At 35.7% G+C, this 25,482-nt stretch overlaps 1 protein-coding gene across 1 annotated transcript; it reads left to right on the top strand.

The window, feature by feature from the left end:
* Positions 1-8,460: 8,460 nt before the first annotated feature.
* LOC120284014 (flap endonuclease 1-like) lies at positions 8,461-12,480 on the top strand. Its single transcript, XM_039290841.1, has 9 exons — positions 8,461-8,589; positions 9,729-9,787; positions 9,896-9,955; positions 10,075-10,128; positions 10,239-10,287; positions 10,542-10,578; positions 10,717-10,836; positions 10,925-11,009; positions 12,394-12,480. The coding sequence occupies exons 1-8, from the start codon at positions 8,461-8,463 to the stop codon at positions 10,963-10,965; spliced, it is 549 nt and encodes a 182-aa protein (XP_039146775.1). The 3' UTR covers positions 10,966-11,009; positions 12,394-12,480.
* The last annotated feature ends 13,002 nt before the right edge of the window (positions 12,481-25,482 follow it).

The following is a 25,482-nucleotide window of genomic DNA, read 5'->3' as shown; positions in this document are numbered from 1 at the left end:
AAATGGAGATGGTTGCAACTTCATGCAATGGTAAAATTCTTTTTTTATAATTTTATTATAAATTTATGCCTATAAATCTACCCATATTTTAAAAAAATTTACATTCCTCTCCACTTCTTCACCCCTCTCAATCTGCCACTTTATGAATAAAAGTACTCCATCATCTCCCCAAACTCCAAAATTAAATAACTTTCAAATTTCTCCAATTTATTTTATTTTATTTTATTTTCCACCAAATATGAAAAATTTTCAATATCCCCAAAATTTTCAAAATCTTAAAAATTAACTAAATTCACAAAAGTTTCCTTATTACTTTAATCCAAATGTCAAAAATCAACTTGGTTGTCTATATTTTTATCCTATAAATTCTAGACAGTGTTTATTTCCAATCCATGTGGCAAATCAACTTCCCAATACATAAATCATGTTTTCTTTATTATGTTAATTATGTAATATTTTTTTAGTCGCTCCTAATTTATATGAAGTTGTTTCTTATTTCTCCTAATTTATATGAAGTTGTTTCTTATTTCCTTATAAATTTGACAATCTATTTTTAATTGTTCTTATCGTCTAAAAATTAAATAATCTTTAAAAGATTAACAATGTACTATTTTATAGAAATTCACATAAATTTTAAAAATATTTAAATAATGTATTTAAAATATTTTTTAATGTATAATCTAATTATTTTCATTAAAAACATGAAATATTTGTGTTAGATAAATATATTGATAATAAAATTAATGTATATTGTGAATAATTGAAATGATAGAATAAAATGAATGTCGGTCCCATATTATAATATAACTAATATAGGAGATAGTTTAATGGATTAATAACATGGTATAAACATTAAAAACTTAAATAGTATAATCATTAAAGATGCACTAGATTATTATATTGAGATATAAAATGTGATCATTTCGAGATTATATTTTTAAGATTGAAACTTTTATGTTGATTATTTAACTCTTTATATCACACATGATTCACTTAAATGCTGTGAACTTGCTAAGATGTTACAACTAGGAAAATCTTGCAATTAGGAGATGTAATAAACTCTCATGTCCCATCTATATCTTCTTCCATGCTACGATAGAATCTATTGACCATCTCTTCCTCCGATGCTCTTTTAATTTGCTAAGTGTATTTGGTCCTTTTATTGTATCATTTTTTTTGGGCTATTGCATTTGCTGAGTATCCTTGGGGATATGTGGGACCTTTGGAGATTTAACCTCTAGAACACGCTAAAAGCAATATGGGAACTCTTGTTCAAGACCATTATTTAGATCATCTAATTGGAGCAATATGAGTGTATATTTAATTTCACTACTCTTTCTTCAATCTTTATCTTTTTAAAATTAATTATTTGTAACTTTTATAGGTGTCTACAGTTCCCAAATCAAAACAATCTAAGCTTGAGGATTCTATCAATTTACACTACAAGAAAGTTATTGTTTAAAAACGGAATATTACAAACGGAATTTATTTCGTTTCTACTTGCAACCGATTAGCAACGGACAAGCAATCGTTTTAAATATAATCTAAATAACAACGGCTTGCAAACGACCCATTTAAAATATCATTTATTTAAATATTAGAAAATATCCTTTTTTAATCCGTTTCCAATAGAAAGGGTCTAGAAACGGAATTAAAAATTAATATTTTATTTAAATATTATTATATATTACAAAATATCCATTTCTAATCCGTTTCAAATAGAAAGGGACTAGAAACGGATTTAAGAATTAATATTTTATTTAAATATTATGAAATATTAAAAAATTCCGTTTCTAATATGTTTCTAATAAAAAGGGACTAGAAACGGATTTAACAATTAATATTTTGTTTAAATATTATTAAATATTAAAAAATATCTGTTTCTAATCCGTTTCAACTAGAAAGGGACTAGAAACAGAAATAAAAATTAATATTTTATTTAAATATTATTATATATTACAAAATATCCGTTTCTAATCCGTTTCCAATAAAAAGGGACTAGAAACGGATTTAAAAATTAATATTTTATTTAAATATTATTATATATTACAAAATATCCGTTTCTAATCCGTTTCAAATAGAATTAATATTTTATTTAAATATTATTATATATTACAAAATATCCGTTTCTAATCCGTTTCAAATAGAAAGGGACTAGAAATGGACTTAACAATTAATATTTTATTTAAATATTAGAAATATCCATTTCTAATCCGTTTCAAATAGAAACGTACTAGAAACGGAATTAAAAATTAATATTTTATTTAAATAATATTACATATTAAAAAATATCCGTTTCTAATCCGTTGCTAATAGAAAGGGACTAGGTTCTAAATATTAATATTTTATTTAAATATTATTAAATATTAAAAATTATTATATGAAAGATTTATTTTTTTATAATCATTATATAAAATAAATATATGAATATTATGATAACCATTAGATAATTGGGAATTTAAATGAATATATTGTTATTATTTATTTTCAGTTAATTTCATGATTTGATAACCATCATTTCATGTGATTCATCCATATTGATTAATTATTGATTTAAAGACAATATAAAAAAATTGATTACCCTGATTTTATAACTTTGAAATGGTATATTTCTTAATTATATATTATTTATAATTTTTATAAATAGATATTTTTTTATATATGCATAAATTAAAGAATGAATATCATGATAGTTTTGACCTTCAAAATATCTCCTTAATCAAAAACACTAAAGAAAGAAAGCAAGTACTCCTTCCTACCCCAAATCCAGATGAGTCTATGTAAACACTACCAACACTAGCGGGTTCGGGTTGGGGCTATGCCGATGCGGCCCAGCCCATTTCGAAGTTTGCCTCTTTTGATTCCCTCTCTCTTTCGTTACTCCTTTCTCTGCCCGTCTCACGCTCTCTTCTCTCAGTTTCTGAGTTTCTCTCCGTCTCCATCTCCGTCTGCAAGCCATCGGTATAGCGTAGCGGTGTAGATGCTTCCGTCTTCGAGATCCAAACCCTCGCGCTCACCGCCGGCACCACTCTGGTGGCTCCACCGCCGCATCGAGGAGAAAGATGAAGATGCCGATGAGGCGAGGCGATCGACGTAGTCCTTGAGCCATCCTCCCCTCCCGCCGGTGGATTCCAGAGGTGGCGGCGTCTCCTCCTTCATGGCGTTCTCGAGGTCTCGTCTCACTCTCGCGACCACGGATTCAATGTCCTCTTCTTCGGATCCGATCGAGAAGGATCTGGGAAGTGGAGAAGGGATTGGTGGAGTTGGGATCTCGAGGCGGAGGTGGTGATCGGAGAAAGCGAGCGAGAGGCGAGGGAAGGGAGGATCGGAGCCGAGGCGTCGTCGCGAGGGAGAGGTGGAAGGCGTGGCGGCGGTGAGGCGGTCAAAGCAGGGGTGGCGGGCGGGCCGGCCCGTGCCCGCCAAAAACCCGCCATTTAGCGGGCGGGCGGGGCGGGCCGGCCCACCATTTTGGCGGGCCGGCAAAATGGCAACCCAACCCGACCCGTTTTGGGTTGTGGGTTGGGCGGGCCGGCCCGCCAAAAAATTAAAATAATTAATTTATTTTATTTTTTAAAAAAATATTTTTAATATATGAAACATTCATTATAAATTCATAAAAAAACTAAATTAAAAAAATTAAAACATACAATAATTAACAAAATAAAAAACATCCATTATAATATTCAAAACCTAACAAAATCAACAATAATTACAAAATCTCTAAATAAAAACATCTATTACAAATTTACAATCAACAAAATTAAAAACAACAAAGCACAAGATAAAACATCTATTATAATTATAACATTCATCCATTACAATCAACAAAAAAATTTAGCAAAATTAACAAAGCACAAAAATAAAAACATCCATTACAATCACAATATTCATCAAAAATCAACAAGTCATTAAAATGTTTTGTTATCTCCATATTTCTTTTAAAACATAATTAAATGCATATTAAACTTCATTAACCATCACATCATTAAAATCTTCGTCTCCGTCTCCTCCTTCTCTTCTATCTTCAAATATAACATCAACAACATTTGATCCTTCACCGGATATAGTTGGTTGAATATTTGCTCCATCTTCATTATCTATATTAAAAACATACATATAGAGATGTTAGCTAATAATTAGATTCAATAAACCAATATTTCAAGATTTCAACCAAGTAAAAATGTAAATCATAATTTATAAGTGACCTTACCAATATTATAACCATGCAACCAATTACGAGTGCAAATAAGAGCTTGCACTTTTTCAGGAAGTGTACAACTTCTATACTTGTTGAGTACACGAGCACCAATTGAAAAAGCCGACTCAGATGCAACCGTTGTTATTGGAATTGCTAAGACATCACTTGCCATCAATGCAAGGATTGGGAACCTATGCTTATGACTTTTCCAATACTCCAAGACATCCAAATCCTCATAATATGAAAATTCAAGCTTTGGCTCCTCCAAATATAGATCCAATTGAGATTTTCCGGCATTGGTAATTGATTGACTCTCAAATGCTTTAATTTCCTACAATTAATAATTTTGATACATTTTCATGAAAAATAAAGAAATTAAAACAATGAACTTAAAAAAAACAAAAGAATGAAAGAAAGTGTTAAACTACTTACATCAAATATTCTTTTGCCCTTGCTTTTAATTCCTCCACCACTTTGTGTAAAGGTAGGTGCCATGATGGAAGAAAAACCTTGTGGTTGTGAATAACTTGATTTATTGTCATTAGAAAAAAATGCTCGAAAAAGCTTGTATAACTTTGCCCTCACAAGTGACACCTTTTCTTGACATTTAATAGTATCATGCTCAACTTTTTCCATAGAAATACTCCAACATTGATAACTTAATCCGTGGATCAAGAATAGCTCAAATGCAAGCACCATGCTATATTGCTTCCAATATTTATCAAACTTTTCTTTCATCCTTGTACACATATCACCTATCACCACATCTTCACTTGACAAGTTTTTCTTTTAATAAAACTTCAATCTTCCAAACTTGCATAAAATACAAATTTGATGTAGGATAAGAAGAACCGGAGATTAAGTTGGTAGTATCATAAAATGGCTTCAAGAACTCATATATTTTCTCTCCTCTTTTCCATTCTTCATTTGAAGGACAATATTTATAATTTCTATCATTCAATTGAAGAGAAGCAAAAGCCCTTTTTATATTTTTATGACACTATCGAGCATCAAATATGTTGAGTTCCAACGGGTAGCCACATCTAATCGCAAGCCAATACTAGTGTCAATGTTAACAACTTCTTTTCACACATTCTTGAATTTTTTTCATTCTACTCTCTGAACCTTTCACATATTTGACCCGATTCTCTAATCTTATGCAAAGCACCACTTGCTACTTTCAAACCTTCTTGTACAATAAGATTCAATATATGAGCAGAACAACGAATATGAAAAAATTCACCATCACATAATAAACTTTCATGCAAAGAAAGTTTCTCTTTCAGAATATCTTGCATATTATCATTGTTGGATGCATTATCTAATGTCAATGAAAACACCTTCTTCTCAATTCCCCATTCTTTCAAAAATTCAAATAATTTTGTAGCCAATTCAACTTTTGTGTGTGGAGGCGGCATAATAGTAAAATTAAGAATTTTACTATTAAGTACCCAATTTTCATCAACAAAATGGCCGGTTAAGCAAATGTAGCCCCTCACTAGTGCAAGCGGTCCGGACATCCGATGTTAAGCATATTATGTTTTGAATATTACTTAAAACATGCTTAAGTTTTTTCTTTCTCCCTCATATATATTCTTGTAATGTCGGAAACAAGAGTATTTCTTGAAATGCAAGCACCATCGAGGGATTTACATATTTCATCCAGGCTCTAATGCCACCATATTCAACAAATGAAAATGGCAAATCATGTTTTATAACTGCAGCAGCTAATAAGTCACGTGCAATCTTTTGGTCTATTTTCTTACACCTTATCTTCCCTTCATGATCAAGAAACATTTGACCAACATCATTGAATTTTAGCATTTTGCAGTTATCTCTATGCCGCCTTAATGTAGAAGTTCCATACCTTTTACCCCACATTTGTATTCCTTTTTGCATCCTTTGCATTCCGCTATTTGTATGCCATCTTGACCAACTCCTTTCTTCATAAAAAAATTCCAAATATCTGAAATTTCTTTTGGTTTTTTAGCCGACTCTTTGCCAAATTTAGTATCTTCCAATTCTTCCTCGTCTAAGTTAATACTTTGATTCAAAGAAGTGGACTCCATTATTTTTCAATCCTGCAAATATTTATAAAAACATAATATAAATCAATATATTATTTTATTTAGAAACCATGTATAAAAAAATGCACTAACATAACATATTCTGAAAAAATGCAAAAATGCAACACAAACTAAAAAAAGCACAAAGTAGAAATAAAAACTCAAATATATTAAATCCATTTATCGGCATTATAAGGAATAGTAATAGAAGGAAAACTACTAACTAATGAATTTTTGACAACACTTAGCGTGTTTATAACATAACTGTTAAATCATGTCATAAATATGAAAAAGTAAAATTGCCCATATAATATCTTTCACAAAATATCTTTTAAAATCGGTGCATAAATGAGCAAAAGACAATAATTTTAATCATGTTCTAATGCATAAATAAAAAAAAACCAATAAATCAAACCTTTTTTTATGTTTTTTGAGGGAAATAAATCAAACCTTTGTGTAGTGGTTGCGTTGTGCCAGTGATCTAATACTAAATTAACAACTAAATTATTTATAAAATTATTTTTTAAAATTAGTAGATAAATATAAAAGAAAAGGACAATTCCAATCCCACCTAGCTCCCTAATTCTCTGCAGCACCCACTTAGCATCTAATATCAAATTAATTAATTACTAATTAAACTTTAAACATTATTATACTAGTTATTATAAACAGATAAAATAAATGAAATACTTTTTTTAACAAAAATTAGAAATAATCATATCATAAAATATTTTTAGATAATTTTGCTAGTATATTATTAGTAATTATTAATGATTCACAAATATTTTCTTTGATTGTAATTTCCTAATATAACTAGGACACTTTCATATAAATATACCTATATTTTTTACTACATATACAACAATCAATGAAATACCTTATGACTACTATTATTTTCATGATATCAAGAACTTATTAGTTTTTTTTCTTTGGTTGAACAATAGATTTACGCATCAACTCCATTCAAGACACTCAACTTACATTTATACATGGCTGTATAAACAAAATGTTACCAAGGCATCTCATGTGCTTGAGTTGATTACTATGAAGTTCAACAAAATGTTTTAGAAATTATATATTATGTTAAATATAATCAAAAAATCTAAAAGATGGGAAAGCCAAAAAATGACAAGAAGAAGCAACTAGGTCAAAGAAAAGGTACCACCTTTATCAACCAAAAAATAGGGATGTAAAACCTCTTTTACAACATCCCCTGTACTGAAACACTAGTGAAATTTTAATGGGATGTCAATAAATTAATGCAAGTTTCTTTGGAATGCGAGAATCCTAAAAAGCAAAAAGTTGAGAAAAATTGATAAAACCAAACTTTATCCGACATTATCATTATATCCAAAAAATAAAAGCATCCCCTTTAAACATTCATAAATTTAAACACTCCATTAAAGCACATTGGCTAGAAATGGCGGCTCTGAAGCTTAATTTTCAGCAAAACACCATTAAATAAAAAATCTCACACCTTAAGCTTTGATTTCACAACTCCTTCTCTGAAATCAAAGAGATAAAAAAAAAAAACATAGACTGAGATGTCTCCATCTCTTATCTGAGATTGAAAATCCATCTGTGAAAATGAATTGAAGAATTTCAACTTTCAAGAGATGATTACCCGGATTGGAGCAATTCACTGCTAATCCAAAGGAGGAGGAGGAGAAGATTCAAGAGAAATAGCGGAAAAGATCCAGATTGGAACGCCGTTCTCCACGGGTGGGGTGGCGGAGGTCCGGAGGAGATGAGAACTGAGAAGAGGTTAGGTCACGGGTGGCTGGGTGGGTTTTCGACTTTTGGTTTTCTTTATTTGATTTAATTAATTATTTATTTTTTTTTGAAAAAAATTATTTATTTTTTAAATTTAAATCCTTAACAATATTTTATATATTATGTCAATATCAATATATATATATATATTATATAAATTATAGGCGGGCACGGCCCGCCCGCTCAACCCGCGGCCCGCGGGTTGGCCCATTTAGGCCCGCCTCCAGGCGGGCCTATAAATGACCAACCCGACCCGCCCAATTTTATTGGCGAGGCGGGCCGGCCCGGCGGGCCAAACCCGAATTGACAGCTCTAGGCGGCAGGCGGGGAGGATGCGGAGCCGATCCTGAGGACGGAGGTGGGAGAGGCACACCGCGCAGTCGCCAGAGAGATGTGCTGCTGCGGCGGTGGAGATCGGGAGTGATGCGATCAAAGCCTTCGCATCGTGATCGGTTGTTGAGGTGGAGCCGGAGCTGGATTAGGGTTAGGGTTACGGTTTGGGATGGGTGGAAAGGAGGGAGAGAGGAAGCGGGAGAAGAGACGGAGGAGGAGGTGGATAGAGGCGCGATGACGAAGATGAGGATGACGGCGATGATGAGGAGACTGGGGTTGTAGGATCCGGCGGAAGCGCGAGGGTTTGGATCTCGAAGACTTTGGATAGAATAACTTGTCTTTGTCTGTTGCGGTCTTAAATTATTAGCAGTAGAGTATTAGAAGAGGGAAGTTGCTGAATGGGAGGGAACTGAAGAAGATCGTGAGGATCAGCTGTGAAGAGATAAGGAGGAGGAAATGACCTAAATCTACCCTTACAGTTATGTTTGGTACTCACAAGGAGGAGGGGCAAAGAAGTAAATGCAGTACAAATGAAACGTTATGGAGCATGGGAATTTACATAAATTACCCCTGAGCTGTTACTTTTGTTAGAATGAAGGGCTAAGGGCATTCTCGTCCAATGCGGGAGAAGCTTAGGAAGAGGTGAAATGTCATTAAGTACCCCTCTATTGTTAATTCTGTTAGAATGGGAGGCTGAGGGTAGTAATGTCCATGAATTGGGACTTGAGTTGGGACTTGGAATCAATTATATAAGCAGCTGGTGATTTTGGAGAAAAAGCAGGCAATCACTCAAAGGAATCTCTTCTTCTTCTTGTCTTCTCTAACTGTTCATTATTCCAGTGGGAAGTGTGATCATCAGTTGGAGAACCCTGGTCCGTGAAGTCTTGGATCTTCAGGTGTAGAGCCTCTGATCTGAGAGCATTTTGAAGCCATTTTGGTGTGTTGTTTGAAGGTATTGTAGTAAGTGTTGTGTTGTTGTGATGTCTGAAGGTTTGTATTAAGTTGTGTGTGTGATTGTAATGGTAGTCTTGAGTATTATGATGGTTATGTATCCCCTTGTTGTAATTTCTTATCAGTAATGAATTCTGTTGGTTATGTGTGGTCTGAGTGTTCTTCTAGCTCTTGAAGAACATTTGTGCCAATTTGTTGTTATAGTTGGTGTTACTTGTATTATCTGCTGTGATTAATCAGTCCCTGGTGTCAGTTGGCATCATTGTCCCTGCTTAATGTGGGGAAGGGTTCTTGTTTTTGTTTTGATCAATTTATTAGAGTCTTCAACTCTCATCTTCTTTATGTCATCAGGAACTTTCTTTTGTATAATCCTCTTTTCTTTTCTTTTTTTGGGATTTTTTTTGTAGATTATAGTGGGGAGAATTGGCACTGAGACACTTACCAACAAGGCTGGCGAAGTCACAAGGTTTATAAAGAACTCCTTTTCCCCTTGTCAAAGTAACTAAGCTGTTGTAATTCTATGCTGTTGTGTTTTCTCTGCTGTCATTTATCTCTCATTGCTGTTCCTGTGTAGTCATCTGCAGGGTATGTTCAACAGGACAATAAGATTGTTAGAGGCTGGAATCAAACCAGTGTAAACTTAACCTTGACAACACTTCTATTCTTATTATCTCATTCGCTTGGGAATCACACATGTGTCATCTGTTGTTTTCTATTTTTCTTCTTAATCTTAAGGTTTCTGTCTTGATTCAGGTATGTTTTCGATGGTCAGCCACCTGATCTCAAGAAGCAAGAACTAGCAAAGAGGTTCTCCCTAAGTGACTCTCTTTATGAAAGTTTAATAATTTGATTTGTCCAAGCTCAGAATAAACCAATAGGTGCAGTATTTTCATACGATCACTTTTTCCATCCTTTAGGTACTCAAAGAGGGAAGATGCTAGCAAGGAGTTGACAGCAGCTATAGAGGTAGCTTTACTCTACTGTTCTTAGGGGTGTGCATGCTTTTTTGTTAGTATGATTGAATTGTCTATCTTATTGATGACATACTAGCATATCCCATTCCTCAATGATATTATGATTACTCATCACAATAATTCTTAGGTTGTGTGGTTTACTGCCAAAATTAAGATAAGATTATCTTTTAACCACATCGGAGTTGATGCCTTATCTCTTGATGCGCTTATCTCATCAACAATGTGAGTTTTTTTTTTGACACATAGGCTCCTGGTGAAGCAGAAGCAGAGTGTGCAGCATTATGTAAGAATGAAAAGGAATGGTGATCATTGTGTTTTCCATCTTACTATGTTTTATTGTTCAAATTTGTTTGAATTCCATTATGTTTTTTTCCTCAAGGACATGAAGTATGTGAATATTTATACTTTTTCAATTGCTTAGGTATATGCTGTTGCATCAGAAGATATGGATTCACTAACCTTTGGAGCCCCAAAATTTCTTCGTCATTTAATGGATCCAAGCTCAAGAAAAATCCCTGTTATGGAATTCGAAGTTTTGAAGGTTTGTATTATTGCTCGTCTCAATGTTGACTATGCTACTTGTAATTATTATTACATTCAGTGATTGTTTAATTCTTGTTTGGGTTTAGGTGCTGGAGGAGCTAAATCTCACCATGGATCAATTTATTGACTTGTGCATTATTTCTGGATGTGACTATTGTGACAGTATTAAAGGTACGCTAACCTTATTATGGTGCTTGCTAAAGACAAATGTTAATGTGCACAAATTCCTGGATTCAAACTCATGTGCTGACAAAGATGCTTTTAGCGATTAATGAGTGACTAGGATAAGTGGATTTGTATCATATTGTGTCACCCAGACAATCAGTTTTTTATGGTTCCTAGTTTTGGTAGTGTTACCTTGTCTTTGCATTATATCAAATTGTGATTTAAGATATATGATAATTTTGTCATGATTAATTTCTCTCTCAGATTGATGTGTTTTCCTATTGAAGTTGGCCTTCTGCCATTCCTTAACAAAATGTGAATGATGGTGAAAGGTTTTCAATGGATATGACATGTTAGTGTATTAAATTACGTTCAAGGAAGCGTCATTTTGTAATAAGGATATGATATATCAATGCCTGCCAATATGTTTGTGTTTCCATATGATATATCAACAGTACCAACACTAGCGGGTTCGGGTTGGTGCTATGTCCATATGATATATCAACAGCATGTTAGTCTGGAGAAAAGCTTGATGTTATTTGAACATTGGATATTACAGTGATTGATGTGATACAGTTGAATATTATCTTCTAAATGGATCTTATATTGAATAAACATGTCTATTGCTATATGTTAATGGCAACCTGTAAACTTTATTTAGTTCATGTGGTTTGATATTTGCTTTTTAACCATATCAACAGTTAGATAAAGTAGTCAAGTCCTATCTTATTCAGATTATGTTTGAAACCTTCAACACTCCTGCTATGTATGTTGCCATTCAGGTTGTTCTTTCTCTTTATGCTAGTGGTCGCACAACAGGTATGGATAAACTGATTATTTTATGGCTGATTGATTTTTATTTGTCAATTCCCCATTAAGCTTTCCAGGATATGTCTTATTTAACTGAATATTGGACTAGAACTTTACATAGTATACTTTATTTACATGGTTATCCATTTGCAGTCAAATTTCTGCATGCTGTTTCTGGAATGCTTGACTACCAGGCTGTTATTATTAGTCACTGGTTAAATCTTTTGGAGTGTTTTAATTAACCATGAGGTCCCTATCTCATAACCTAGGGGTTAATAAATATCAATATGATTCCAGACCATGCAAATTTATCCGTCTCATATTTACTTAAGACTCCCCTTTTAAACTCTGGCCCATCTAGATGTCATTTTTTTTTTCATCTTGCTTTATGTTAAATTACACATACATGATCTTGTTATAGCTGTTTCTTACAATTGGATACTCGTCTTTGTTGAAAATAGAATACATCTTTTATACTATCTCATATAAAATAATGACCAGAGGTTAACAGTATTGATCATTGATGTATGTTTTTAATAGTCATATTGGTGATTCACATCTGTAACTTATGTGCATTCAGGTATTGTGCTGGATTCTGGGGATGGTGTCAGCCACACAGTTCCAATCTATGAAGGATACGCACTTCCACATTCAATACTTCATTTGGACTTGGCATGCCGTGACCTTACTGATGCTCTCATGAAAATTTTAACTGAGCTTGGTTACTCTTTCACCACAACAGCTGAGCATGAAATTGTGTGGGACATGAAGGAAAAACTAGCTTATATTGCTCTGGACTATGAACGAGGAACCGGAGATCGCCAAAAACCAGCTCATCTCGTGGAAAAAGAGCTATGAGCTTCCCGATGGCCAAGTGATTACCATTGGTGCTCGAGAGATTCTCAGCGTCCCGAGGTTCTCTTCCAGCCCTCTATGATAGGAATGGAAGCTGTTGGCATACATGAGACCACATACAACTCCATCATGAAGTGTGATGTCGATATTAGGAAGGATCTATACTGGTAACATTGTTCTCGTGGTGGGTCTACTATGTTCCCCGGTATTGCTCGATGGGATGAGCAAGGAGATAACAAAGATTGGCACCCTAGCAAAGATGAAGATCAAGGTGGTAGCTCCACCGGAGAGAAAATATAGTGTTTGGATTGGTGGTTCTATTTTTGGCTTCCCTCAAGACTTTCCAAAGAGGTTTGTGTTGCCATCTTCTTCTCACATTATAAAAACACACGTGCACACAACAATTGGTATTAACTAGAATTTTTTTGTTTTTGATTGCGGATGTGGATTTCCAAGGCGAGTACGACTGAATCGGCCCATCCATTGTCCACGTGAAGTGTTTCTAAATACTCGAGAGAATGAGAGAGTGAGTTGCGTAACATTGCCGGAAATTTTTTTGCTTGTTTCCTTTTTCCTTTCTTTCCTCATATTTTCATGTTTAGCTCGGACAAGGTTGCAACCAATTTATTCATTATTTTTCAACTTATTTTCCTATTGACATTTGAGAAGATTGTGATGCTCTGTTCTTTGAGAAGTAGCTTGTTTTCTGTTGCTTTAAATTTGCGTATTAGTGAGGGTTCACATTTTAAGTTTTCTCCAATAATCAATTATTTCTAAAGTCACAATTTGTATGCTTTTTATCTGAATACTTGGTTCTTTGGTTCTAATATTTCATGCATTTTTTTTCTGTGAATTTGGATTATTATGATTTTGCTAATTTTGTGAATTTCATTCTTGATCACAACCTTTTCAACTAGCTCTGTGATTAAAGTTGCTTTACTGAATTCTCCTTGTCATATTGGTCTAGGCTTGTGATCATTTAGGTTATTAAATGCTTGCCAAGGAGAGGTTTTGTTTTAAGATGTTTAGGTTTATAATTTCCATACTTACGGAACCAGTGCAAATAATTCTTTGATTCTCTCATGTTCTTTTTTATTTGTTAATTCAATTTGGTCACTAATTTGCCATATGCTTTTTATTTTGTGTTGAACATATATACTTAAACATTTCTTTTTGTATGAATTGAGGAATTTATCTTATTTGTTGGTATTTTAGATTTAAATATAAAATTCATGTACCAGGTTTTAAAAAAAATCATGAATATAATTTTTATTTTTATTTTTTACTTGAATGTTAGAAACGGATTAGAAACGGATTTATTTGTTTTAATATTGTTTTTTAATTAAAAAAAATAGAAACGGATTAGGAACAAAAAAACTTTTTGTTTCTAATGAGGAGGGACAAAAATAAAACAAAAAAATATTCCGTTTGGAATCTGTTTCTAATTTTTGTCACGGTAAAACCTTTTGTTTTAAATTGATTTCTAAATCTAGAACGGAATTACAACAGAATTTCGAAACGGATTAGCAACATACATTATTCCGTTTTAATTTTTCAAAAATTAGAAACATATTGGTGTCCATTTCTAATCCGTTTCTAGATTTAGAAACGGAACAATTTTCCGTTTCTATTTAAATTAGAAACAAGAGTTTTCAAAACAGATAAATTCCATTTCTAATCTGTTTCTAAATTGAATTAGCAACGGATTAGAAACGGAAAACGATGTTTCTAAACAGTAATTTTCTTGTAGTGTTAGTGAAGCAAAACTTAGACTTTTTGGGGGCCAATAGTAGATAGGTAAGAGATCTTGGAAAGCTAGCAATCCCCAAGAATTTTATTAATCTAACATTTCAAGTTTTTTGATCTATGCCAACCTGGAATTGATATTTTTTTATATTATTCCGGTATCATATTCTAGTCTATTTTCTAGTTTAACGCTCGTCTATACTCTCCATTTCTAGTGGGCCTTATCTTTCTCATTCTTAGTGTACCACTATAATCTCCCCTTTTATGTTAGTTTATGTGAGGTTTTTTTTTTTGTTAAAAAAAGAACAATAAGAAGGCAAGCTCCTTTCTTTTCTCAAATCATGAAAATAGATGAGAAAGGCACATTTTTGCTCAATAAGTGGATTTGATGGGATTAGATTAGGGGTTTTACATTATGTTTTTATTAGTGATTATATTATAACAATTGTTTCTAAAGTTCTTATTTTGAATTTTTGAATAATATTATTGTTAAAATTATTTCTAATTGAATTAGTTCTTCCATGAGAAAACATTGTCGGCATTTTTGTGATATTTTTGACAAATAATGTTTTACTTTCTGTCGCAAACATATTATGCAAAACTAGCATAAATATTATTGTCAAATTTCAAAAAATTTATTTAGCTTAATTCTGTGACAACTCAACATCTTTGGTTAAATGGGAATACTACTTAAACTACACAATAGTTACCATCAACATTGAGGTCTAACTATATTCAAATCATATCCAATGAAATGTAATTAAAACATGCATTAATACACTCATACTAATGAAAAGAATGAACAATCATAACATTTAACCATAACAAAATCTGCCCATGATGAATAGTATAAAAAGAAGTGGCTTATCAACTTTGTTTAAAATCCTAAAATTTTGAAATTATGTTGGATTTGAGCAATCTTGAAGAATTGCTATTATCTTTTAATCCACAAATTTTCAATATGCAATTATACATGACTGTGTAAGCTTATTGAAATTTGGAATTCATTTTTTTTTTAAAAAAAAAAAGTGGATAACCCACGATATATTATCCAAAAGTAGGGTTCAAGTGGAAACATAAAAAGATACAAAGAACTATAGAAGAACAAAGGTAAGTGAGGTAACAATAGGAAATAGTCCACTAGATGTGGAGCAACACAACTGATCGAGGGGGAGGAAGAAGGACATTAGAATCAATGGGTGAATTTGAAAAGAGGGATTCTTAGGTAGTTCCCAAGGAATTGAGAAGCTTCAAGCCAAGCCAATTCTCGAATATGTCATTTGTTCTATAGGATTACTCGGCTCACTTGTATGAGACCCAAGAACTGTAGGCTTCTCTTGGCAGCCAAGATAGAATCCTCCAATTTAGCATTTCTTGCTACTTAAACTACAGACATCTACAGAAGGAATATATAGGCAATTTTAAAAATAATCGTGAAAGTTGGTTAGAACTTGTAATTAAAAATGGGCTCATTCTTCTCTAGCCAAATATTCCATAGTAGAGCCCTAATAAGGAAACTCCATATCTCATTGTGTGGATCGAAGCTTGCGTCTCCAAGATTCCCAGAGGTCTTTAAGGGAGTCTTGGCACCTAAGTAGCCTCAGTACGTAGACAAAGAAATTCTAGAATCTCTCTACAAATGGTCATTAGATAAACAAATGGTTAGAAAACTTAATGTCTAAGTGGTAAAATTAGGTCACAGTCAATTGGTTATTACATCTCCACTTGGAGAGATTTTCCAATGTGAGGATCCAATTATACTAGATGAGCTAGGAAAAAAGACTAACTTTCATAGGGCTCTCATTCTTCTAGAGAGATGGTGTTGCAATACAATGTGGCCCTTGATTAATCAAAAATCTATAGAAGAATTTAACCGTAAGGCATTCGTCTGGCATGAAGCACCACCATTTGGAATCTATGCTACCCAATGAAGCCTCAACGAATCTAGAAGCAATCTTGTTAAAGGCACCTTGAGATAACAAAGTAGATGGTTCCGCAGAGGATATTATAACTTAGATAGTACCCATTGGTTAGAGGGTATCCCTAAAGTTTTCTAGCTAATGATTTCTAGGCGTGAAACCATTAACCCAACAATCTAGCCAGAAGAGCAGAATGGCACCATTTTTCTATCAAATTGGGATATGCACACCTTGAAAATTGGAAGACAGGTTAGGGTTCAATTCAAAAAAAAAAAAAAAGATCCTGTTGGGTCTTTTGAGGTAAAGTTTCTAGAAAGTATTATTCATGAAGTAATAGAAGTATACCTCTTGCGACCCACCTGTTCCTATGGTCTAAATGCATTTACAGTTTAGTAGTCTATAGCCTTTCTTGCTAATACTTGCCCCAAACTAAAGAAAATCTTTTTTTGAACTGATATATTTATTCAATGGCCACATATGAGAGTTTGAAGATAGGTGTCCTATAGGTTGGGATAGCTAAGAGGATTGAGTTGACAAGAGCAACTCAACCTCCAAGTGAGAGAAACTTTGACTTCCAAGAAGTGAGTCATGACCCGATTATAGGAATTAGGTGTTCTCAATCTTGGCAACATGGATGTTGAACAGAAATAGGCACCCCAAGGTAATTTAATCGAAGAGATATTTTCGTCAAGGATGCTTCCAGAGGTTATCCAAATTTGGATAAAAATAATCGCTTTTGTGGAGCTGATCACTGGTCCTAATATACCCTCGAAAAGGTAAAGGATTAGTTTTACAATTCTCAAATTCTTCTTTCCTTTAACAATCATGATTAGAAGGATCTCATCATACTACAAATGGCACATCTTCCCCACACTCCCAAAAAGGACTCCATAAAGTACCCCTAGCATTTAGAGCAAGTGCAAACATTATGCTAAGCACATTTGTTATCATTATAAACAAGAGGAGAGATGAAGGTAACCCCCTTGGGAGCTATTGATAAGAATATTGGCCTTAGAGGAAGACAAATTATACCATATCAAAAGCTTTGGCAAAATCCACTTTCAAGATATTGCTTAGAATCTTGTATTTTTGAAGGTTGAAGAGCAGTTCCTTTGGTGTTACAACATTGTCCATAAAATATTGACCCTTGATGAAAACAGATTGGGTGATGCCTTTTACTAGGACCACTATTACCCTACTCAGGCATGAGTGCAAGATCTTGGAAATGATTTTGATGGAGGTATTAATGAGACGAACCAAACAATAGTCTGTTGGAAACTTAAGGGTGTCTACAATGGGAATTAATATAATGCTCACCCAGTTAACTCATTTCAAATTTGTATCACCATTATAAATGTCCTCACACAACTTGGTGAAATCTTTGTTCGTGATTGTCCTAAACTTTAGATGAAGAATTTTAAGAAACCATTCAGCCATGACACATTTTCCATGTCCCGAATATGGAAATTTTGATTTCCTCCAATGTCAAAAGGGCTTCCAATTATTATAGGTTGTACGATTTCTTGGTGCTTGGTTCAATCAAATTTATATAAGGTATGTCTTCGTATGCCAAATTGTGCCAGAAAGTTGTTTGAAACGACTTTCCCTAACGCCTTATTTTTTTTATTTATATGTATGCCCCAGCGGATGCACGAAATGAAATTCTAGTTGATGAAGTTCTTAGATTGGACAAACGCGAAGACACAAGTCATGCTCAAAGACATGTGGGTGTGTGCCGATCTCCATTGTGCTCAAGCGAATACACAAAGTGGAGGGGCACAAAGGCAATCACACTCATGTGTTCCGACTTGTGTAATGCTAGAAAGATCTTCGCTAATATGGTTTTAATGAAGACGTGACACGATCTACCACATGAATGTGTGCCCATTCATGTGGCCTCGATGAAAAAAGTGGATTCCGGTGAAGTACTGTAGCAGTTTAATGTAGCAAGTCATTGTAACAATTACTGTTCACAGAGCGTTAAAAAACCAAAGTCTGCAAATCCACATGGCCGTGTGGAAATTCCACACACTCGTGTGGATACCCGATTCCAACCCCTATAAATATCGCGACTTGAGATGTTTTCAAAGATCTTTCCCCTATTTTTTCCCCATCTTTAGAGGCGCTCGCGGCTAGAATTTAGAGAGGCTTTGCCGAGGTCTTTGGAGCGGTTCTACATTCGACATCGTGTTCCTTTGGAGGAGAGTTATTGGGGGAGCTTTCGTCGGAATCAATTCGGCGAGGTGTGCCTTAGGCTTAACAAGGGAACCTTTGGATAAGACCATCGATATAGACTACAAGTGGATTTTATCTATGGATTGCATGCTTTCACTATTGATTTCATTGTTGATTGTGTATTGCTAAATGGAGAGATAAACCTCTAGTGGGTGCTTGGACTTGTAAACCCTAGGATGATTTTGTTTCATTGACCTTTATTATGCTTCTTTAATTGATGTTTTAATTGAGTTCTACCCTTGAATGCTTGCTATATTGATTTTCCCTTAGAGTGACACCAGGGTTGAGAATGGGGTAGTTTCACTGGTGGCCACAAATGTTTCATCATTATAACGCTATGGCCACAAATATTTTTTTTGTAACGTTGTGGCTACAAAACTATTCTTCGGTTGCACTGATGGCGACAGATGTTTTTTTTGTAATATTGTGGCCACAAAACTATTCTCCGCTTGCATTGATGGCCATAAATATTTTTTTTGTAACGTTGTGGCCACAAACCTATTCTCTGGTTGTACTAATGGCCACAAATGTGATGACGTGGCCACAAAACACATGATCCATGTAGGAAACTTTTGTTGCCACATTGTTATAATGATGAAACATTTATGGCCACAACGTTATAAAAAATATATTTGTGGCCATCAGTGCAAATGGAGAATAGTTTTGTGATCACAACGTTACGAAAAAAAATTATGGCCTTAGCATTATAATGATGAAACATTTGTGGCCACCAGTGAAACTACCCCGGTTGAGAATCCATCTTGGTATTGCTTGTGGATGAGTGACACTATATTAAGATTAGACAAAGCTAGGTTGGAGAGGGTTGAGAGGGTGAGTCGAGAGGTAGCGGAACGCCCCTTTTTTCTGGTGTGATTTATCCTAGCTCCACATTCCAAGAGTTCTTTGCGGTCATGATAGAGTGAAGTATTAAGAGACAAACTCCACTGGGGCTTAGTTGCACAAAAAACAGAGTAAAGTGTTGAAGTAATCCTTAGTGCTTGGGCTTAATTATGACTAGGGGTCTTTCGCCTGAAACAAAGGGTCAGATCTATATTAGGGAATAGGAATTATCACTTGGAGTCCCTAGAGCTTTAAGCAACCTTGCACATTGTGAGGCATCGAGAGTATTCCTTTCTACAGGGCATAATGTAGGGTTAGTCACAGTTGACCTTAGGTTTGGGACCGTGTGTATTTGGATTTCCACGACTCATTAAACATCAGTTATGAGGCATAATGATTAGTCTTGCACTTGAAACAATAGTCCACACGACCATGTGGATTTCTGCAGAATTAGGTTTGAGTTTGATTTGATGAATCTCTTTTCAATTCTTGCAGATATGGCTCCCAAGTCTAAGAAAACAGCTGGCAATCACCCCAGAAAGACTTCTCTTGAGTCGGAGCACATGGAGTTCATGATTCCCTAGCACTAGGCTCGTTTTGCGAGATTGTCAAAGCTCAAGTTTGAACAATCTCATTTCCCAGATTTGAGCGCACTCAGAGAAATACAGTTGGGGGACGAGATGGCAAACGAGCTGAAGAGCTCCTTGCTGTGGGTAGTTGGAGATTATTACTGTCCATATGGGAGTCGGTGATCCGTATGTTGACTTTGGAGGTGTTGGCGTCGTTCGAGTTTGACTGCTCATACTCCAGCTTTGATAGCATAGACGCCATTCAATTTAGAGCCCTCGGACAGTATCACAGCATGAGCGTGACTCAGTTTTTAATCCGATTGGGGCTCTACGACGTGGTATTTACTGATATAGAAGAGTATGAGCAACTCCCGACAGATTACCTTGACAGTTTGATACCTTAGCGCGCATACAGAGCATTATGTGACCAGGGACAGTATGAGCTAGGAGTCTCCAAGGCAACTTGTTTCTCCCAGCCAGCTTACAGCTACATCCATGCCGTTCTTAGCCGATCAGTGAACGGCCGTGGTAATAATATAGGGGTTTTGAGCCAGCAGGAGTTACTCTATCTTTATTCCATAGTACAGAGCGAGCCACTCCACCTTGGCCACATCGTAGCAGAGTACCTGAGGCATCAAGGTCAGTATGCCAGGGTTGGAGTCCTTTTCTCAGGTCCCTACATTACTAGACTTATCATGGCCATGGGTCTGATGGATGCTATTCGAAGGGCTGAGAAGATCATTGTACCGTCTCCCCTCGGCCTGAATATGAGATCATGGGCATAATCAGGAGACATAGAGATGGACTATATGTGATGATTACACCGACACCAGAGATGCCCGAAGGTGAGGGTGATGTCGGCACGGGAGCCACAACCTGAGCAGATAGAGACCAACACACCCCCCACAGCACATGAGCCACCTCTAGTATGGATCTTTTCACCGACTCAAGCCCATGATCACTTTGAGAGGCTCGAGAGTGCCGTGGGAGTGCTACAGTTAGACTTGGCTGAGGTTTACGTGACACAGGCTGCAAACCATACTGAGGTGATAGCACGTCTTGACACCCTATAGCAAATCTTAGAGCGAGACGTGACATCTGCATTTGTGATGTGACCTCGCACTCCTCCGATAGCTACAGCACCACCAGCATCATCACCAGCAGCAGCAGAGCTGACTGAGCATGACACCGACGCTTGAGGCGTCTTTATTTTCTTTGTTTTTTTGTTTTTCGTATTTTATTTCTGTATTTTATTTTGGACTTGTACTACTTAGAAGGATCTTCATTCTGAGTTTATTTTTTATTTTCAATTATTTCGAGTTGTATTTCATTTCCATATCTTTATAGACTCGAGTTTATTTTTTTTTTATTGAGCTTCACTGAACCTCCTTGTGTATACGTGCAGATGGTCTTGTGAGTCTGGAATGTGAGGAATAGTCATAGACACGATCAATGTGATATTCACATGGCCGTGTGTACTCCACAACCCATTGGAACTCAACTCTCAATGAATATAGCTCCATCAAACGTACCATTAAGAGTTCAGGGGAGTATTATTTCAATTGCCCATCTCCACACATGCTTTTGATTGTTATATTTCTTTAGTGTGCTTGCATGCATACATTGAGGGCAATACACATCTTAAGTGTGTGTGTGTGTGTGTGCGTGTGTGTGGGAGGGGGTTCACATTACACATGTTTTATACTTATGATTCAATGTTCATGCTTATGTAGCCAATGGTGGTTCACCTTAGTTGCAATAGTTGTATTCTTAAGTTTAAGAGAATTTTTAATATTGAATGTTCTCATGCTCTAGTTTTACTTGAATTTTTAGGAATTTTTGCCTGATTGACACTTGTTGCACTATTCACTCATTAAACCTTGTGGAAACTCAAGTTCGACATTAAAGGGACTGTTTTACTTTGTTTCTTATTTTAATTTCTTTGAAAAAAATATATGTTTGTTTATTGGTCCATTGGGGGTGGAAAGAGCTACCACGTATGAAGTATGAAGCTACTCTCATAAGTCAGATACTAGTTATACCCTAATGAGAGAAAGAGCCATCCCATGGGATGAGTGAAAGCTACTAACCCAGTAGAAAGAGCTACCACCTCGAAAGTGTGAAAGCCACCTTAGCGGCCGCTTAGGGAAGGGTTACCTTAGAGGATGTGTGAAGCTACTACCTTCTCCTTTCTTTTTATACATAAATAAGTCCCTCTCACTTAGAGCTTTGAGGAGTATACGTTGGGTTGACTTGAGTAAGTTTACACACACTTACACGATATCGGGTTGTTGTCTTTTTTTTATTCAAATTTTTAGCTAGAGCATGGATTTTTCTTATTCGGTGTTGGAATTTTTCCTTACTTGTAGAATGCTTCCTTTGCATGCTTTTGGTGAACCTAAGGCAAGCACTTTCAATTTTCCTTCTTAGAGGCTTTAATATTTTATTTTTGCTTGAGAACAAGCAAAAGCTTAAGTATGAGGGAGGTTGATAAGTGCTTGTGTATAAGTAATACGAATTATTCTTTTCTTACATTGAGCATATCTTTTATCAAATTTTCTTAGATTGGACAAACACGAAGACATGAGTCATGCTCAAAGACATGTGGGTGTGTGCCGATCTCCATTGTGCTCAAGCAAATGCACAAAGTGGAAGGGCACAAAAGTAGTCACACTCATGTGTTCTGACTTGTGCAATGCTAGCAACATCTTCGTCAATATGGCTTCAATGAAAATGTGATGCGATCTACCTAATGAATGCGTGCCCATTCATGTGGCCTCGATGAAAAGAGTGGATTCAAGAGCATTCCATCTAAGTACTGTAGTAGTTTAATGTAGCAAGTCAATGTAGCAGTTGCTGTTCATAGCGTGCGGAAAAACCAAAGTCTGCAAATCCACACGGCCGTGTAGAAATTCCACATGTCCGTGTGGATGCCCAATTCTAACCCCTATAAATACCACGACTTGAGACGTTTTGAAGGATCTTTCCCCTATTTTTTTTCTATCTTTGGAGGCGCTCGCGGCTAGGGTTTAGAAAGGCTTTGCCAAGGTTTTTGGAGCAGTTCTATGGCCTTCGATATCGCATTCCTTTAGAGGAGAGTTATTAGGGGAGCTTTCGTCAGCATCGATTCGGCGAGGTGTGCCCTAGGCTTAACAAGGGAACCTTTGGAGAAGACGAGGCGGCTTTACAAGACCATCGATATGGACTACAAGTAGGTTTTATCTATAGATTGCATACTTTCACTATTGATTTCATTGTTGATTGTGTATTGCTCCATGGAGAGCTAAACCCCTAGTGGGTGCTTGGACTTGTAAACCCTAGGATGATTTTGTTTCATTGACCTTTATTATGCTTCTTTAATTGATGTTTTAATTGAGTTCCATCCTTGAATGCTTGTTTTATTGATTTCCCCTTAAAGTGATACTAGGGTTGAGAATCCATCTTGGTAATCCTTGTGGATGAGTGACACTCCATTAGGATTATATAATGCTAGGTTGGAGAGGGTTGAAAGGGTGAGTCGAGAGGTAGCGGAACGTCCCTTTTTCCGGTGTGATTTATCCTACCTCCACATTCCAAGAGTTCTTTGTGGTCACGATAGAGTGAAGTACTAAGAGACAAACTTCACTGGGGCTTAGTTGCACAAGCAACAGAGTGAAGTGTTGGAGTAATCCTTAGTGCTTGGGCTTAATTGTGACTAGGGATCTTTCGCCTGCACTAAAGGGTTATATCTATATTAGGGAACATGGATTATCACTTGGAGTTCCTAGAGCTTTAAGCAACCTTGCACAGTGTGGGGCATCGAAAGTATTCCTTTCTGCCGGGGTATAGTGTAGTGTTAGTCATAGTTGACCTTAGGTTGGGGACCGTGTGTATTTGGATTTTCACGACTCATTAAACATTATTTAGGAGGCATAATGATTAGTCTTGCACTTGAAATAATAGTCCTAGGGTGAGCAATGTCCGGGTGCCCCATTTTCTATCGATTGCCTCTTCTTATTCCTATTGCGCTTTATTTTCTTTACTTTATTTTTATTTTCACTGATATTGTTCACACAACTCATCAATCGTTCTCACAATAGTTAAATAGCAATACTTGTGTTTTCGAGCACTATTCCCTATGGATACGACTACCCACTCACCAGGGCACTTTATTACTTTGATAACCCGTGCACTTGCGGTACACATATGCAAGGGGTGTGTCAATACTCTATCGATTATGGGCTGCTTACAGGTGTAAGGATGTGGCCATAAGAAGCTGGAGATGATGGGTCACGAGCCTTACAGGAACACTTACAACTATAAATCTCATTCGTAATGTCTTTTGTTTGTGTTACGGTCTAGCTTATGGCCGTAAATACTGGATTATAAGCTTCATTGTGCTACCTTTGTAATCATCCTTATAGGCGTACGCTCAACTCTTAAAGTCCTCTGGATAGTCCTTACGAGCGTAAGTCCTGCTCGTAAGGTCCTCTAGTTTGACTATTTACTCTCTCTTACGGGCATAAGCATGCTTGCAAAGTTCTCTAAAGAGGCTTACGACTATAAGTTAGGTTGTAAGCTGCCCGTAAGCCATCCTATTTGCCTTGTCCTTGTCCAATTGATACTGAGAGAGTTCCATCTTCTTCATTTTAGTATGAAATGCTTCTTTTGGTTCTCTCTCATCTTTAAGTGCTGCCTGAAGAATGAGAATGCAAAACACACTATGTTTAACATCGAATTCCATAATATATATCTAATACATACCTAATAAGTGTATAAAATGATAGAAAATAATAGAACATTGTACACTCATCACATCCCTTTCATGGAGAACTCTTTCCTAATTTCCCTCCTTAATGAGGATGAGTTAAAGAAGGTTGAAAAGATAAGCGAGATTGCACTACACTCAAAGCACTGGGCATGCTCCATCACCTTATCCTCTTGGTTACTAGAGGTTAGCTAAGTAGGGTAGCATCTAGTACACTTACATGGATAGCTATTTTGAACTTATTGCTCCAGTGTCAGAGTTAGTTAACAATTACTGAGGTGTTAAAGCCGATAGGGGACTTGGTCACCATCTCAAGCAATAGGAAGTTGCACATGGAGGTTCTCAATGCCTTGGTTCAGCTTTAGAGTCATGTCTGATTGCCACATGATGTGGAGCTAAGTGTTGGGATGAGGAAGTTTGTTATCTTAATCACGGACTCCTATGCACCAACACTAGTCTTCATATGAGTTCTAGAGAGATACATACTTGGGCTATCATCCCAGGGTATGAGATGCAACTACATCAACCCTGGCTCAAGCATGAGGCCCCCAGTAGTGAGAAGAGCAAGTCATTTGCACTAGTAGATGACGTTGAAGACAATTAACCATCCTTCATTACAAATGACAACCACTTTGTACTAGAGTGAAGGATAATAACTCTTGTAGGAGCTATGAGCAACCTCCAGTAACTGCTACATGGATAGAGCCAGCGGTGTCTTCTAGTCTTGCTGAGAAACCCAGTGGATCTATTGGTCTAAA

Source organism: Dioscorea cayenensis, chromosome 19 (genome assembly GCF_009730915.1).
Source record: "Dioscorea cayenensis subsp. rotundata cultivar TDr96_F1 chromosome 19, TDr96_F1_v2_PseudoChromosome.rev07_lg8_w22 25.fasta, whole genome shotgun sequence".
Taxonomy (NCBI): domain Eukaryota; kingdom Viridiplantae; phylum Streptophyta; class Magnoliopsida; order Dioscoreales; family Dioscoreaceae; genus Dioscorea; species Dioscorea cayenensis.
Note: the sequence above shows the minus strand (reverse complement) of the source record. Positions and strands in the feature narration are given on the sequence as shown.

What these genes read in the sequence shown, in the direction of transcription:
- LOC120284014 (XM_039290841.1), top strand. Translation starts at nt 8,461, where the DNA reads ATGCGATCAAAGCCTTCGCATCGTGATCGGTTGTTGAGGTGGAGCCGG. An exon ending in AAGCAAGAACTAGCAAAGAG is followed by an intron (nt 10,129 to 10,238) that starts GTTCTCCCTAAG and finishes TCCATCCTTTAG; the next exon opens with GTACTCAAAGAGGGAAGATG. An exon ending in AGCAGAGTGTGCAGCATTAT is followed by an intron (nt 10,579 to 10,716) that starts GTAAGAATGAAA and finishes TCAATTGCTTAG; the next exon opens with GTATATGCTGTTGCATCAGA.